Consider the following 15,582-nt stretch of genomic DNA (forward strand, 5'->3'; position numbering starts at 1 on the left):
TGTGAGCTCCAGACCCAGGAGCCAGTGATCAGTGAAGAGTCCTCTCCAATCTGCTGCACATGTGAGCCTGTGCACATGTGTACCTCATGCCTGCTAACACACTTCCACAGCTAGGGGTCCTCTCAGGGCAGAGCCAGCTCTGCCTCTTAATACTTCCTCTGTGCCTTAGAAGCCTCATGTGTAAATTGGGGATAATACCAATAATTTTTTTCTTGATTTTAGAGAAGTTTGAATGAGTTGATATACATGGAGCATTTTAATGCTCTAAATCTGAAACTTTTTCAGTGCCAACATGATGATGCCACGAGTTGAAAGTTCCACACTTTTATGTGACAGGTTGTAGTCAAAACGTAGAGGCTAAGAATGTTATGTACAATTGCCCTCAGGCTGTGTGTATAAGGTGCATATGAAACATGAATTTCCTGTTTAGACTTGGATCCCATCCCTATAAAATCTCATTACATGCATTGCAGATATTCCAAAATCTAAAAAAATCGAAAATCTAAAGCACTTCTGGTCCTAGGCATTTAGGACAAGGCACAGATAAGTGCTTCCCGAGTATTTGCTGTTACTGTTGTCCATCTTTGAGGTATTTCTGACAGTGTGGTAGAGACTGTGGGAGTAGGAGTTAAGAATTTTTTTTTCCTGCATGGAGAAGCTGATTAATATATGACATTATTCCTGCTGTTCTTAAAATATGTAGACTCGGTATTTGGCTGTTCATGTCTGAAATGCCCTTCGGGACGCTGTCGGCCCACATGCTCTGGAAGCTCTTCTACCTCATGCACCAGGTGGAGGAGAGTGGGAACCTGCAGCAGCTCTGCTGCACCCTGCAGCCGGCCGAGTGCAAGCGGCAGCTCCAAGGTACGGGCCGTGCCAGCTTTCCTCCCTCCGTGCGCCTCTCACTGCGATCTTCTATTACTCTAGGAGGAATAAGAGAATGTCTTACTGTGTGTATTCAGGTGTCGTGATTTTGAAATCTACAAGAGAATGTTTCCAAATTTGATTAGTCTCCAACAGCATGTCAATAAACGTAATATTCTAACTTTTAAGGAAGCACTTTTTTGCACATGGATGTGAAATGATTCTAGTTTACAATCAGATTACTAAGTATGTGTTAATCACCTATAAATTTTTAAAGTTTTAAGCACAGTTGTCCCACTAGTTTTTTTTTTTAAGTTGTATTTTTTTTTATTTTTTTATTTTTTATTTTTTTTTACAGGCAGAGTGGACAGTGAGAGAGAGAGAGACAGAGAGAAAGGTCTTCCTTTTGCCGTTGGTTTCTTATTTTCTCTCCTTGTTATGTTTGTTTCTAGTATGATAAACATTCTGACTGCTAGTAAAGTGGAATCCCGAAAACGTTTTATGATAAATAAATGTAGAAATGTGCCTATCTTGTTTGTCTTTAAAGATAATGTTTTAAAAGCTAATTAGAGTTACGTCTTTCCTATTTTTAAAATTTTATTGAATTCTTTAAGGTATAAATCCTCTCCCTTGATTGTACCTTAAAATACTCTTAAGTTAGAATGAGAATCCCAATTTTGATTATTCTGGGTGTATTCTATGTCATAATTTCCATTATAAACCTAGTTTGGGGATGGGAAATGAAAACTGGTTTCTTAAATGCCCCACGGGGTTATTTTGAAAATACAAATAATTTGACGAATTACCTTTGATTTCTCAGATGCGTAAAGATGTGAAAAGAATTGTTGGCTTGTTGCCTTCTTACTGTGAAAAATTTCATGAGGGAATTATATATTTCTAAAATGGGCTTTTTTTCCTCTTTCCTCTGTAAAAGTTTGCCTTTGCAATGTCTGGTTTTTTTGGTCATGTATTGCCAAGTTGGTTGTCTATACTGCCTCCTAGTGATAAAATGTAATATTGGCTACACAGCACCCTCTGAGAAATGGACAGAACATACTATATGCTGTTTGTGACATTCAACAGCATTTCAGTCATCATTATAATTCATTTCTTGCCCCAGCTTTTCATTTGTGGGCAAGTCTGTTTTGTTTGGGATGCCATGCTTATGCCAAGGAGTCTTAGCGGTTTTCATGAATAGGGCCTTCATTCATTCGGCCGCAGTCACCTTGTAGCCTCAAGGGTGCCTTCCTGGTGGGCAGTACTGCCTTTGCAGGTGATCTGCCTAGTGCCAGCAGTGATACATTGCAGTTAAAGATGTTGCAATTAATGAAATACTTCCCCAGTGGTGGGTCACTCAATCTTCCTAAGCTACAGTGTGTGACAGATGAGGAAACAGGTTTGGAGGTAACAGTGTCTCCTCGGAGGCCACATTCTGCCTACAATTTGTTGATGTTTCATCTGGTCCAGCCTTCTTCTTCATATTTACAGAAATCCATTTGGGGAGAAAGAAAGACCTTTTTTTGTTTTTGGATATTTCTAAATATCTTTTAATTTTATATCCCTTATCTCTGGAAGAATAATTGAGGTATATATTTCATTTTTATTTTCTTCATATGAACTTACAGACCCAGAACATTTTGTGAACTTTGAGAAGTGTCTTTCTTCCATGAATAGTTCGGAGGAGATTTGCCTTCTGACCACTTTTGCTCAGATGGCTCAGGCCAGAAGAACCAACGTGGATGAAGACTTCATAAAAATTATTGTTCTGGAGATATATGAGGTCAGAATATGAAGTTTCATAAATCAGCTAAAAATTTCTTTTGAGTCATCTATCCATTGATTCTTTTGGGATTGCTTTGAGAAATCTGATTTATTGAGCTACTATGTGTACTCGGAGAAGGGGACAGAGAATCAAAGGAATATCATTTGGCTGTGAGGAGCGTTGGAGACATGAGTCATACCTATGCCATTTCCCACTGCTATCTCTTGACCTTTAATGCAGGATTTTTGAAGGGAATAGATGATCTGGCAAAACCTGATGTTAGAGGTTTTAAGCTGTTTCCTCAGAACCTTCCAACACCCACCAAATTCCATTCCTTGATGCCTGCTAGTAATATGGAAACCTGGCTTTGAAGCCAATTTAAGGAGATGGTAGAAAGAATATTGAACCTAGGCTTGGAGACCTGGGCTTTGTGTCTAACTCTGTAATTTATTGCTGGTCTCATATCAGGAAGATAGCTTACTGCTCTGAGCTTCATTCTTCTCATACATAAAGTGGCAGGCAGGGAGGAGCCCTTGAGTGTCTAGGACCAGCTCAAAGTGGCTGTCACAACTTCATTGGCTTTTTTTTGTGTATTTTAAAAGCTATGTACATTTTGTGCTTTTGACAGTCATCTGTTTTATCTTCATTTCATGGAGATAAAAATGCACCTCCTCCAGAGTATTATATAAAAAATATCCTCCAAAATATTCAAGTATACTCAAGTAAAATTATGTTTGAAGAAAATTCAGAGAATTATTCTGCCCTAATACTTCCAGTTTGAGAATGACAGACCTGGATCCCGAAGGATCAATCTCTGTTAAGCTGTACCTTGTAACCATGCGTAAAGTTAAGACCTTGATAATCGGGAATTTTAGACAAAATTGGGAGAAAGTATATTTTCATGAACATTAGGTGATGTTCTCAAGATCTGGTGAAGTAATATTTGTGCTCTTGCATAATGTTTTTAGTGTTTGACCAGGAGTCACAGTCAAATTTACATATTCAGTACTGCATTCTGGTCCTGTGTGTGTGTGTGTACGTAATTGAAGCAACACTTAGTATTTCTGTGATGCACTCTTAGATTTTTCTGTTCTCTTTTATTTCTCTGTTCTGCTTCATTTTATTAAAAAAAAAAATACTGGCCATTGTCATTAATGGAGTGTATCCTGTGATTTGAAAGATACTGTTAAAGAGAAGTTGGTAAGCAATGTTTTTTTTTTTTTTTTTTTTTTGACAGGCAGAGTGGACAGTGAGAGAGAGAGAGACAGAGAGAAAGGTCTTCCTTTGCCGTTGGTTCACCCTCCAATGGCCGCCGCGGCCAGTGCGCTGTGGCCGGCGCACCGCGCTGATCCGATGACAGGAGCCAGGTGCTTCTCCTGGTCTCCCATGGGGTGCAGGGCCCAAGCACTTGGGCCATCCTCCACTGCACTCCCTGGCCACAGCAGAGAGCTGGCCTGAAAGAGGGGCAACCGGGACAGAATCCGGTGCCCCGATTGGGACTAGAACCCGGTGTGCCGGCGCCGCAAGGTGGAGGATTAGCCTAGTGAGCTGCGGCACCGGCCAGCAATGATATTTTAGAAGCTCTTATAGTTCAGGGACCTGATTGTGTAGGAGAAAATAGACATTTCCATGAAATGCATTCTGATTTTTATCATTTTAATCATTTTCTCAAATTGAGAAAAGTTTTGCCACCAAAGGAACTGTTTGATTGCTAATTACAAACCTTGGGATATACTTTCTGAATACCTCACTGTTTATTGTTATAAATAGTTGCCATTCCCCTCCCTACCTCTCTTGCCCCATTCATGTAAACAGTTTGCTGTCTGAAGGTCTAATTTATCTTTCAGAACATGCTGTGAACTGAGACTCAATCTGATGTTCTGTCTGCTGTACTTGAAGCAACTGTAGAAATGTGTTTTGATTGATACTTGTTATTAAAACTGCCATCTCCCCTGGTTCCATTTAGGTATCTTATGTCACCTTGTCCACGAGAGAGACTTTTTCAAAGGTTGGTCGAGAGCTTTTAGGGGCCATCACAGCTGTTCACCCTGAGATAATTTCTATCCTTTTGGATAGAGTTCAAGATACCATTGATCAGGTTGGAATGGTAAGAGCACTAATTTTGTTTGTTTGTTTATTAATCCTGAAGTAATGGAGCAAGCAAAAATAGGAAGGTTGTTGGGGATGACTACATCACTTAAGGATACAACAGAATGAAAGGAACTGTATTACTGTGTGCCAGGCTCTTTGCCATTCACCACGACAATTTAGGATTAGCTGCTGCATATAAAAAGCTGTGATGTTTCCTCAAATTTCCTCTAAGTTGATTTTACCACCTCCTGTAATAACAGGTTTTTAACCTTAATTCTAGCCTGTAGTTAATTGACATTTTAATTTCATAATTCTTTTGGCTTTCATAATTATAATTTGGAAGACACAACTGTGACAGAGAAAGAAGGCTCTATTTGTGGGGGGCCATTTGCCCAGCAGTTAACATGTCCTTTAAATGCTTTTGTCCCACACTGGAACACCTGGGTTCAATTCTGGGCGTGGGCTCCTGATTTCAGCTTCCTGCTGATGTAGACCTTGGAGGTAGTGGTGATGGCTTAAGTAATGGGAGTCAGCCCTGGCTTCTGGCTTCAGCCTTAGCCCAGCCCTGGCTGTGAGAGGCAGTGGGAAGTGCACCACTGAATGGGAGTGCTCTTCTTTCTCTGCTTCTTTCTCAATGTCTGCCCTGTCACCCTCTGTATTTTAAGTGAATAAAATAAACTTAGCACTTTATTCAAAATATTCAAGTATCTTATTAGGGAATTTATAGAAATTTACCTAAAGCCATACATACACAGAATTAACAGAAAGGAAAAGTTTTTTTAAAATTCATTTTTTCTACTGTTCTTTCAAATTTTGTTTTGGCTCCAATTTGAAGCAGAGCATGAACCTGACAAATGCTAGTTGGTGTGTTCGAGCCATGTGCTGTCTGACGAGTAGCCATGAGGCACATTTGACTACGGAGCCCTGGAAACAGGGCTGGTCCAAACTGGAATGTGCTCTGAGTATAAATTACTGAGTTTTAAAGATAGTGTGAACAAAAGAATGTAACACATTTCAGTAGTTCTTTCATAATGATTACATGTTGAAATGATAATATTTTAGGTATTGATTAAATAAGATTATTAAAATTAATTTTACTTCTTTTTACTTAGAAATGTGGCTATTGGAAAAGTTAAAATTGCATGTGATTGTACAGCACTGTTGTAGATACTATAAAATGAATTTCTCTGCTGATCCCTTAAAGCAAACTGTGTTAAGTAATCCCAGATTTATCTTAATTTGCACATATTCATATATTATTTAAAAAGTGGCACTGCAGGTTTTTGTAAACAGGATTTACATTTTTTATTATGGAATATTTCAGATATACAAATATGCATTGTGTAATGACAGAAATATATTCTAAACGTGTGTTAATATCCAGTTTTGCTGTGTGAATGTATATTGTAGAGTGTACTGATACAAACTAAGGTGGTTCCAGTGTCACTAGGCAGTATAGTCTTACAGGGGCACTGTCCTTAATGTGGCCCATTGTTTGACTGAAACATCAATCCAGGATGGGTGATGGACTGTAAAAGAAGTTGGAATGGTGTAATGAGGCCCTATGTGCTCATTATCTGATTTCAGCAGTTACCAACTCTTAGTTGATCTTGTTTCATCTGTACCCATTGCATTCCTTGTCCCACCTCCCACATTGCTTTCAAGCTAATCGAAGTTTCTTTTAAAATGCTGTAGAGGGGCTGGCCTTGTGTCAAAGTGGGTTAAGCTGCCACCTGCTATGCCAGCATCCCGTATGAGCACTGGTTCAAGTCCTGGCTGCTCCACTTCTGATCTAGCTCCCTGCTTATGTGCCTGGGAAAGCAGCAGCAGATGGCCTAAGTCATTGGGCCCCTTCTGCACACATGGGAGACCCGGATGAAGCTCCTGGCTCCTGTCTTTTGCTTGGCCCAGCCCTGAATGTTGCAACCTTTTGAAGAGTTAACCAGTGGGTGGACGATCTGTCTTTCCATCTCTCTCTCGGACTCTGCCTTTTAAATAAAATAAATCTTTTTTTTAACAAATAAATAAAATGCCATAGAATAGAAGAAGTAATTATTTAAAGTGCTATGTAAAATAATGACCATTGTCTGATTCATCATGACTTTATAAATGTGTGTCTCATACGGTGGTTTACTTCAACTGAAGCATGCCGGTTTATGTATCAGAATGAAGGCTGACCTTTACAAAGCTGTACTCATGTGTTTTTGTTGGTGTATTATCAGTTTAATACCCATTTGATTTGGTTGTTCATGACTTCTATTTTACTTTTCTAAAAATCAAATAAAATTGCACATACTTTTGAAGAAGAAAAATTTAAATCAGTTTAACGATGTAGTTTTATATAGGGTTATCTGTAAGTCCTGATTTTAACGACTATCATTTTCTTTTTACTAAGGTTTCTTTATACTTGTTTAAAGAATTACCTCTGTATCTTTGGCGACCTTCTGCCTCCGAGATAGCTGTGATTCGGGACTGGTTATTGAATTACAACCTGGCAGCGGTGAAGAATAAACTAGCCTGTGTTATTCTGGAAGGGTTGAATTGGGGATTTGCTGAACAGGTATGTGTTAACCAGTCCCTGGAAACTGGCGATTCTACACACATGATTTCAAGGATGCATTTTTTAAAAAAAACTTTACATTTCTGAGTATCATCTGTAAAATCTGCAAATTCTTTTGGCTGTGTTAGAGTTTAGGATCTTCTCTTTAATTTTGTTTGGCAGAATGTGCATCCTCTAAATGAAGATAAATTGTTGCACATTGAAAATTCTTCCCTTCATCCTTTGATCACGGTATCTGTTGTTTTATCTCGGAACTGCGATTCATCCTAATCACCTCCCCTGCCTCTGGTGCCTCTGCCTCCTGCAGTTTACCTTACACATCATTACTAGTGTAGAATGTTGTGTGTTGGTTAAGAGCCTGAGGTCTGTGCAACTTCCCTGGTTCTGATCCCAGCCCCAGTGTCTCTTGGCTGTGTGACCCTGGACAAGCTTCCTGAACTCTGAGTCTCCATTGCTCCTCTGTAAACATTAATATTAATAGATCTACTTTACATGGGTAATGTAAGGATTGAACAAGTTGGGACAAATATTTAGGAGAGTGCATAGCACTCTCAATGATGTAGTTTTGTTATTAATAATAGTATATTATTGGGCGCTCAGACGCAGGGCATGAGGCTGCCACTGCCTGGGTCATGTGGTAGGTCTGCAGTGGCCTCAGCTAAGTCAGCAGCAGTGATGGTTCATGTAGTTGGGTCCCTGCCACCCAAGTGGGTGAGTTGGATTTGATGCCGGTTGTTGGTGGGCATGTGAGAAGTGAGCCAGCAGATGGGATCTCTCTGCCTCTCAGAGAAACCCACCAGAATATTGCCAGTAGGTGACTCTATGTGGTAAGATTATAAGTGTGTGTATTTATTTGTTATTTGTTGTTTACTTATTACATACTTTTCTATGTTTCCTATTGTTCTATAATTAGCATGACTTTTTTTTTTTTTTTTTTTTTTTGTAGCCAGGAAAAGGTCCTTAACCATTCATTCTTTGATAATTACAAGCGTACATGACAACCCTCCACATAGGGGCAAATTATATAGGCTGCAGTGCAGGGTTCCATCCTAATTGCTTTACTCAGAGAAAATGTGGCAAACTGAACAAACTGCTAATACATGGAGAGTGACCAAAGCACCTGGTCACTGCACACCTGTTATTTCACTAGGATTTTTTGGTGGGGGAGGGGAGAGTTAAGGGGGAAAATACTTGTTTTATATATTTAAGGTATGCATTTAAAATATGGTCATGTGATTTCTGAAAGGGAATTTTAAGAATTGTTTAAATTTTAAAAACCATGTAAGTTCATGTACACTGCAGAACAGTTGTGGATTCCTGAACAACAGCTGCTACCTCTCACCCTCAAATTCCAAATGGCTCCTATTAGGACTGTTGTCATCTTTTATTTTTCTAGAATCTTAGTATGTTTAGTTGGAAGGCACTACAGAAATTCTGATGAAAAATACAGCAAAATCAAAATATTGGTAATTATTAGCAAGTATAATACTGCTTTGTACTTATAGTACTTTTAAATATAGCATATAAAGTCATGGAAATATGTATTTAGTGTATCCAGATGTTTGAGTGCGTTTTCATGCCTTACATTGCTTTTAATCAACAAAAATGAAATCTGTCATGTAATTAACAAAGCAGTTTATTATAAAGGGTTTGCTTGTGTTGTTTATGTCCAAAGATTTCCTATCTTGGGATTTCGCCTGTTAAAATCCTTTCCTGCTTCGTACTGTAGACCCTGTTTCTTAGCTCCTTGACCAGAATGCGTATTCCCATGTGGAGGGAAAGTGGGGGAGCACTCAGCCCGCTACAGCAGTTCGCCAGCTTTTGCTGTGAGCGAGTCATTAAGTCCTGGCAGCTGTTCTGTGTTGTGTGCATTGGCAGGAAGCCTGTTGTACAGATTAGGAGCTTTTCTTGAAGTGGGTCACTGACCATCTGAGGTTGCCTGTGGATTCGTGTGGGGCTTCTTTCGCTGAAGAATGACAGGGGCTTCTCCACCTTCACATCTGTGACTTTGTGATGGAATCCCCACTTTCCTTTTCCGAGATGGCTGACTGAAGACTGCTCTTTGCGTCTCCCCACACCTCCTTTATTAGGAAAGTTGTGGTCTCTGAAAGGGCTAAATTTACTTATCAGGCTGCAGAAGGAGACTGAGTGGGAAATTGGATAGGCAATTTAGGTTTGTGAAAGAGTATTTTACCTGTGGCTGAGCATCTTATTTATTTTCATTGATGATAGAAGCAGAAAAGGCAATGTAGACCTAATCTGTGAAGTGTCTTCTCATTTAGTGAATAGTAATTGAGCATTTCCTTGGTCTGTGGTAGTGCCCTTAACTTACAACCCAAAGTGTTTGTAGAGATTTTAGGATGGGGTAGTGGTCACATTCAAATGTCCTTTTTTTTGACTAGAGTGGAGGATGGCTCAAGTGTAGTGTAATTTGTATTGTAATTGCTCTTTAAATGTTTCAAATTTTTTCCTGTTGACATTTTATAACTTCAGTGTTAGGGGCTGTGATTTTTGGAATATCCAAGATCATGTTTTACTTTTCTGCATAATTTTTGGGTTCAGAAAAATAAAAAAATACAAGGTGATATATTTATGCTTATTTTTCTCTTCGAAAGGGTACCCTTCATCTGGATCAAGCAGTCCATACTGAAGTGGCCTTGATGGTTCTGGAAGCTTATCAGAAGCACCTTGCACAGAAGCCGTATGCTGGACTTCTTTCCGAGAGTATGAAGCAGGTATTTCCTTCTCTTACATACTGAGAACGTGAAAGCCTATTTGTAGGGGCCTGGGCAGGCACAGTGACAGTACTGACCCTTAGATTTCCCAAGAACACAAAATTGATTTCTTTGGTGAATAAAGGTTTGTCTTTATTAGATTTTTCATGATCATTTGAGTTGAGCTGCAATGGTATGCTGGAACTACTTGAACCATTGTGGGAGAACTGACTTAAAGTTTCAGGAGCTTTGCAAGTTACATTGGTAGTTTGAAATTGGCCATGGTGAGGGGTAGGAGTTTGATATAGCAAAGATGCCAAGTGGGATGCCTGCATCCCATATTGGAGTGTCTGGGTTCAAGTCCCAGCTCCGCTTTCTACTCTAGCTTTCTGCTGATATGTGCCTTGGGGAACAGCAGATGATGGCTCAAGTACTTGGGTCCCTGCCACCCACGTGGGAGACCCAAATTGAGTTCCAGGCTCCTGGCCTTGGCTTGGCTCAGTTCTGGCTGTTGTGGGCATTTAGGGAGTAAACCAGCAGATGGAAGATTTCTCTGTCTCTGTCTCTCTGCCTTTCAAATAAAATGAAAATAAATAAAAGTTAAATGAAAATTGTCCATGGTGGGAGCTTTTAGGCCACCCAAATTGGCAGATAATATAAATGAGACCCCTCACCCTGGTTGGTCAGCTTATTTGCCAGCACATTGTTCATTGATTGGCAGCTTTTCTATAATTTCTCTTTCATCTGAACTACAATCAGGTGCACAAAGTTACTAGCAGGGAAACCAAAATGGTTAGTTGTAAATGAGAAATTGCTTTCCTGCAGTGCAACAAGAATTGATTGAAGACCAGTTAAATAGGCCGTTCTTCTCTTTTGAGGGCACTGTTTACCAAAACAGGAGAGGGAAAAGAGCTTACTGATGTAATTTGTGTGTGACTAATGTGGTTTAAAATAATTGTTTTAGGTTTCATATTTGGCCAGTATTGTTCGATATGGAGAGACACCTGAGACCTCCTTTAACCAGTGGGCCTGGAACTTGATCTTGAGGTTAAAACTGCACAGAAATGATTATGGATTACAGCAGAATTGTCCCACCGTTCCCTTTTCCAGCATGGTACCTGACATGACAGAGTCACCCATGTTCCATCCGCTCTCGAAGTCTGTGAAAGCGGGCATGCCCATTGGCTGTTATCTCGCCTTATCCATGACGGCCCTGGGCCACAGGTACAGTGTCTGGGCTGAACCTCTAGGGTTGTTCTAGAAGCTCATCTTTCTCATTCCCAGATCTGAGGCCTCCCTAAAGCCTGTTGAGGGGTTGTGAGGGCCAAATAACAGGAATTGATTAATGGTTTCCTAAGGGGAGGTACTGCCTAAATTCACATAAGACAGATTTATACCAGAAAAACATCTTGTTACATAATGAAGAGAGTTGTCCCAGGAGTAGAATGTTCATATTAGTAGTAAATATATATTCTTTTTCTCAGAATATCATCAAGTAAAAATAATTGGTCACCTGTACCAAATATTAAAAGTATTTGTTTATTTGAGAGAGAGAGGGAGGGAGGGAGGGAGGGAATGATGGAGGTAGGGAGGGGGGAGGGAGGGGAGGAGAGTGCGCTCCCATCCACTGATTCACTCCCCAGATACCTGCAACAAGCTGAGCTGTTGCCAAAACTGGGACCCAGGAACTCAATCCAGGCAGGAACCCAATTACTTGAGCCATCATTGCTACCTCTCAGAGTCTGTGATAGTAGGAAGTTGGAATCAGGAACCAGAGCTGGGAGTTGAACCCAGGCACTCTCATGTGGGCTGTGGGCATCTTGACTGCTAGGTTAAATGCCTGCTGTCAGTAATGAATTATTTCGTTATTGATTTATCTATAGGAAACCAGTTTTACTTACTTTTTAAAGTTTATTTATTTGAAAGAGAATGAGAGCGAGAGCAAGAAAGAGAGAGAGAGAGAGAGACCTTCCATCTTCTGTTTCACTCCCCAGATGTCTGCAATAGCTTGGGCTAGGCTAGTCCTAAGCCAGGAGCCCAGAATTCCATCCAGGTCTCCCATGAGGGTGGCAGGAAACCATGTACCCAAGCCGTCAATTGCTACCTTCTCAATGGTGTACATTAACAGGACGCTCAATGGAAAACGGAGACAGGACTCAATCCCAGCACTCTGATATGGGATGCAGGCTTCTTAAGTGGTGGCTTAACTTGCTGTGCCCCAACTCTGCCTTTGTAATGCAGTTTATAAAAAGCACTGGCCGCCCGACTCAAGCTCTTGTGTTAAAGGTCTCTACCTGTCCAGGAGAATGAAATTCCTGATCAGATCGTGTGCCTTTGTGGTGTGAGTCCACAGCTGTCTGTATTTCTTTCATGTTCTAATTGTCTGTTTGATGTTCTCTGGGATCCAGTTAGGTATAACTTCTGTGAGTTCAGTACCCAGGAACTGGTTTTCATTACAATTTTGTCTTTAGTGATCAACACTGTGGTGCAGTAATTGAATGCGTGAATAAATTCCCTGTTGGTTAAAATTTCTTTTCCTTAAAGAACGTTTTCCTGTGAGGCAGTAAGTTTTTTCTAGCCTACGCATTCTGCTAAAGCCACTTTTCACCATGCTTTCTGATTCTTTTATTTCAGACTAACTTGAATACCTTTTTAGCACCCTCAATTCAAAACCTTGTTCCACATTAAGGATAATTTCAGCGAGATGCCAATTTCCCCATCAGCTGTGAGTGTTCAGCGCTGTGCTGTGATGTGGGAGAGAGATGGAGTTGTTAGGTAGTTGTCCTCAGGTTGTTGACAGCTTATGGGCATGGCAGGCTGAAAGCCGCTGGCAGCAGTATTAAATATAACCTCGGGTTGAATAATCTGAATAGGGCAGTGGTTTCCCCAGCCTGGCTGCTCTTTAGAATTCCTCTTGGAGCCTTTTAAAAACTGTAAGTCATCTGGGAGCCAGTTCTCCAGGTGACTCTAACAGAGAGTGGATTGAGAACACTTAGAGTATGAGCAGAAAGAATGTGAAGGAAGGAGAGATCAGTAGTGCAGGATAATTTTATGGAGGAGACATCCGAGGCGCAGGAGCAGAGTGGTGACTCATGCCTTAGGGCCTGCAGTTTGTTGAAGAGTCAGCTAAAAGACTGTTTCCTGCCACCAGCAGCACCTTGGCCTTCTGAACAGCACTCTCAGTTGTTGTCTTGGACTGTTGCCCTCTCATGGATTGTATGCTTCCTGAAAGTGGGGCCTGATCTTGCTCATCTTTCTATTTCTAGAACTTGTACGTAGTAGGTAATTGCAAACTACTAAATGGATGGGGCATCAGGTGTCTGAGTAGGTAGGGTAGGATGAGGTGGGTGATGGGGAACACTTCTGAGCGAAAGCCCCTCTTACTGGTAGGGAAAATAGATGCAGAGTTAAGAAAATGGAAAAAAAGCTACTCTCATTTATTGTTCTGCTACAATGAAGATGTACAATGGTGTGATACCATCCCTAGAGCAGTAATGGCAAGCATAAAATTTGTTTTTTGTTTTCTGGTATCACTATAAGTGATAGCATTTTTTCCAGGTTGCTCTTGGCCATTGTATATGAGGATGCTTCAAAAAGTTTGTGGAAAATGGATTTAAAAGATAAATGTATTTTTGGCCGGCACCACGGCTCACTAGGCTAATCCTCTGCCTTGCGGCGCCGGCACACCGGGTTCTAGTTCCGGTCGGGGCGCCGGATTCTGTCCCGGTTGCCCCTCTTCCAGGCCAGCTCTCTGCTGTGGCCAGGGAGTGCAGTGGAGGATGGCCCAAGTGCTTGGGTCCTGCACCCCATGGGAGACCAGGAGAAGCACCTGGCTCCTGCCTTTAGATCAGCGCGGTGCGCTGGCCGCAGCGGCCGTTGAAGGGTGAACCAACAGCAAAGGAAGACCTTTCTCTCTGTCTCTCTCTCTCACTGTCCACTCTGCCTGCCAAAAAAAAAAAAAAAAGATAAATGTATTTTAGTGCCAGAAATTTTGCAGTCCATGCCTATGAGTGGTTTCAAAGTTCTTGTAAGATGAATCTTTTTTTTTTTTTTTTGACAGACAGAGTGGATAGTGAGAGAGAGACAGAGAGAAAGGTCTTCCTTTGCCGTTGGTTCACCCTCCAATGGCTGCTGCGGCCAGTGCACTGCGCTGATCTGAAGGCAGGAGCTAGGTGCTTCTCCTGGTCTCCCATGGGGTGCAGGGCCCAAGGACTTGGGCCATCCTCCACTGCACTCCCTGGCCACAGCAGAGAGCTGGCCTGGAAGAGGGGTAACCGGGACAGAATCTGGCACCCCGACCGGGACTAGAACTCGGTGTGCTGGCGCCGCAAGGTGGAGGATTAGCCTAGTGAGCTGCGGTGCCGGCCAAGATGAATCTTATAAAAAGAAAGTATCCGTGGATTTTAAGGTTTTTTTTTTTTTGGTTGCAAAATAAACTCATTTTTAAATTTTATTTTTCCGTCAGCTGTTTGAAGTACCCTTGTATTATTTAATGCTGCAACAATATTCCCATTGAATGGATTATCCCCAAATGCACTTCAGCATCTAAGTTTTGCTGTTGCAGGTATATCTGAAAAGCATGCCTTTACATGGATCCTCTTTCATATTTCTCTCCATATTTGAGATTGTTTCTTAAGGAGAGATTTCTTTGAAGTGAGTCATGGGAAAAGAACATTTTTATGCAGGTTGGTTTTAGAAGAATGTTGCCAGTTTCTACTGCCAGATTGAGTGGACTTTTGAATCTTCTCTTTGCTCAAACACCTCATGGGAATGTCCATACAAGGAGGGGTCCCAGGGCTTAGAAGAAGTGCTGAATGAGGTAGTGGCAAGTGCTCTGGACTAAAAGTATATAAGTCTGTGTTCTCATTTTGACCCTACCCTAGGAAATTAGGTGAATTTGGGTATAGTACTTCATCTTTCACATCTGTCAAATGAAAATGTAGATGAACTTTTTAAGTTCCTCATACTTCTGGTGTTCTGATTCTGGTATTTTTCTGTACAGAGTGGACATATGAGATATATTGGAAACCTGAGTTCAGGCATCATAGGCTGATAGCTCAGTGGAAGACCACAGTTTTTATGAACTGGCCACTCTGAATGCTCATCACCTTCTTCTCTCTCACAGCATTGAGAAGTTCTGTGCAGAAGGCATCCCATTGTTGGGAATTCTGGTCCAGTCGAGGCATTTGAGAACAGTGGTCCATGTGCTGGATAAGATTCTGCCTTTGTTCTACCCTTGCCAGTATTATTTGCTGAAGAATGAGCAGTAAGTATCTTCTATCTAGGGCAGAGACAGTCTTTGGAAACAGCTCAAATGACTACGTCCTGTGGCTTCTCAAATAAAATAAAGCGAATGATGTTTTAATCGTGTATTTTTTTATGAGGCAGAAAACTTTGGCACCCCAATTTAGAACAGCGATTCTAATGATTCTAGTTTTACTAGCATTAAAGATATTTTTCCTTCTCATTTAACTTGGGATTGCTCATTGTAGCTTATTAGTATTTGAAAGAGCAGTTGTTTTCCTGCAGTTCTGGGAATGGCACGTCTGACATTGAGCAGCAAATGACTTTGCCATTGTAGCAGTAGCAAA

The 15,582-nt window shown here is 41.0% G+C and overlaps 1 protein-coding gene across 3 annotated transcripts in view; it reads left to right on the top strand.

The window, feature by feature from the left end:
* EPG5 (ectopic P-granules 5 autophagy tethering factor) overlaps nt 1–15,582 on the top strand; it is a 109,097-nt gene that overhangs the window by 30,849 nt on the left and 62,666 nt on the right. For all 3 annotated transcript variants that reach the window (XM_070050250.1, XM_070050251.1, XM_070050252.1), the window contains 7 exons: nt 704–864; nt 2,490–2,644; nt 4,593–4,733; nt 7,113–7,277; nt 9,893–10,012; nt 10,956–11,215; nt 15,117–15,257. In XM_070050250.1, the coding sequence (XP_069906351.1) occupies nt 704–864; nt 2,490–2,644; nt 4,593–4,733; nt 7,113–7,277; nt 9,893–10,012; nt 10,956–11,215; nt 15,117–15,257 (1,143 nt within the window). The remainder of the gene's footprint in view (nt 1–703; nt 865–2,489; nt 2,645–4,592; nt 4,734–7,112; nt 7,278–9,892; nt 10,013–10,955; nt 11,216–15,116; nt 15,258–15,582) is intronic.

Source organism: Oryctolagus cuniculus, chromosome 10 (genome assembly GCF_964237555.1).
Source record: "Oryctolagus cuniculus chromosome 10, mOryCun1.1, whole genome shotgun sequence".
NCBI lineage: Eukaryota > Metazoa > Chordata > Mammalia > Lagomorpha > Leporidae > Oryctolagus > Oryctolagus cuniculus.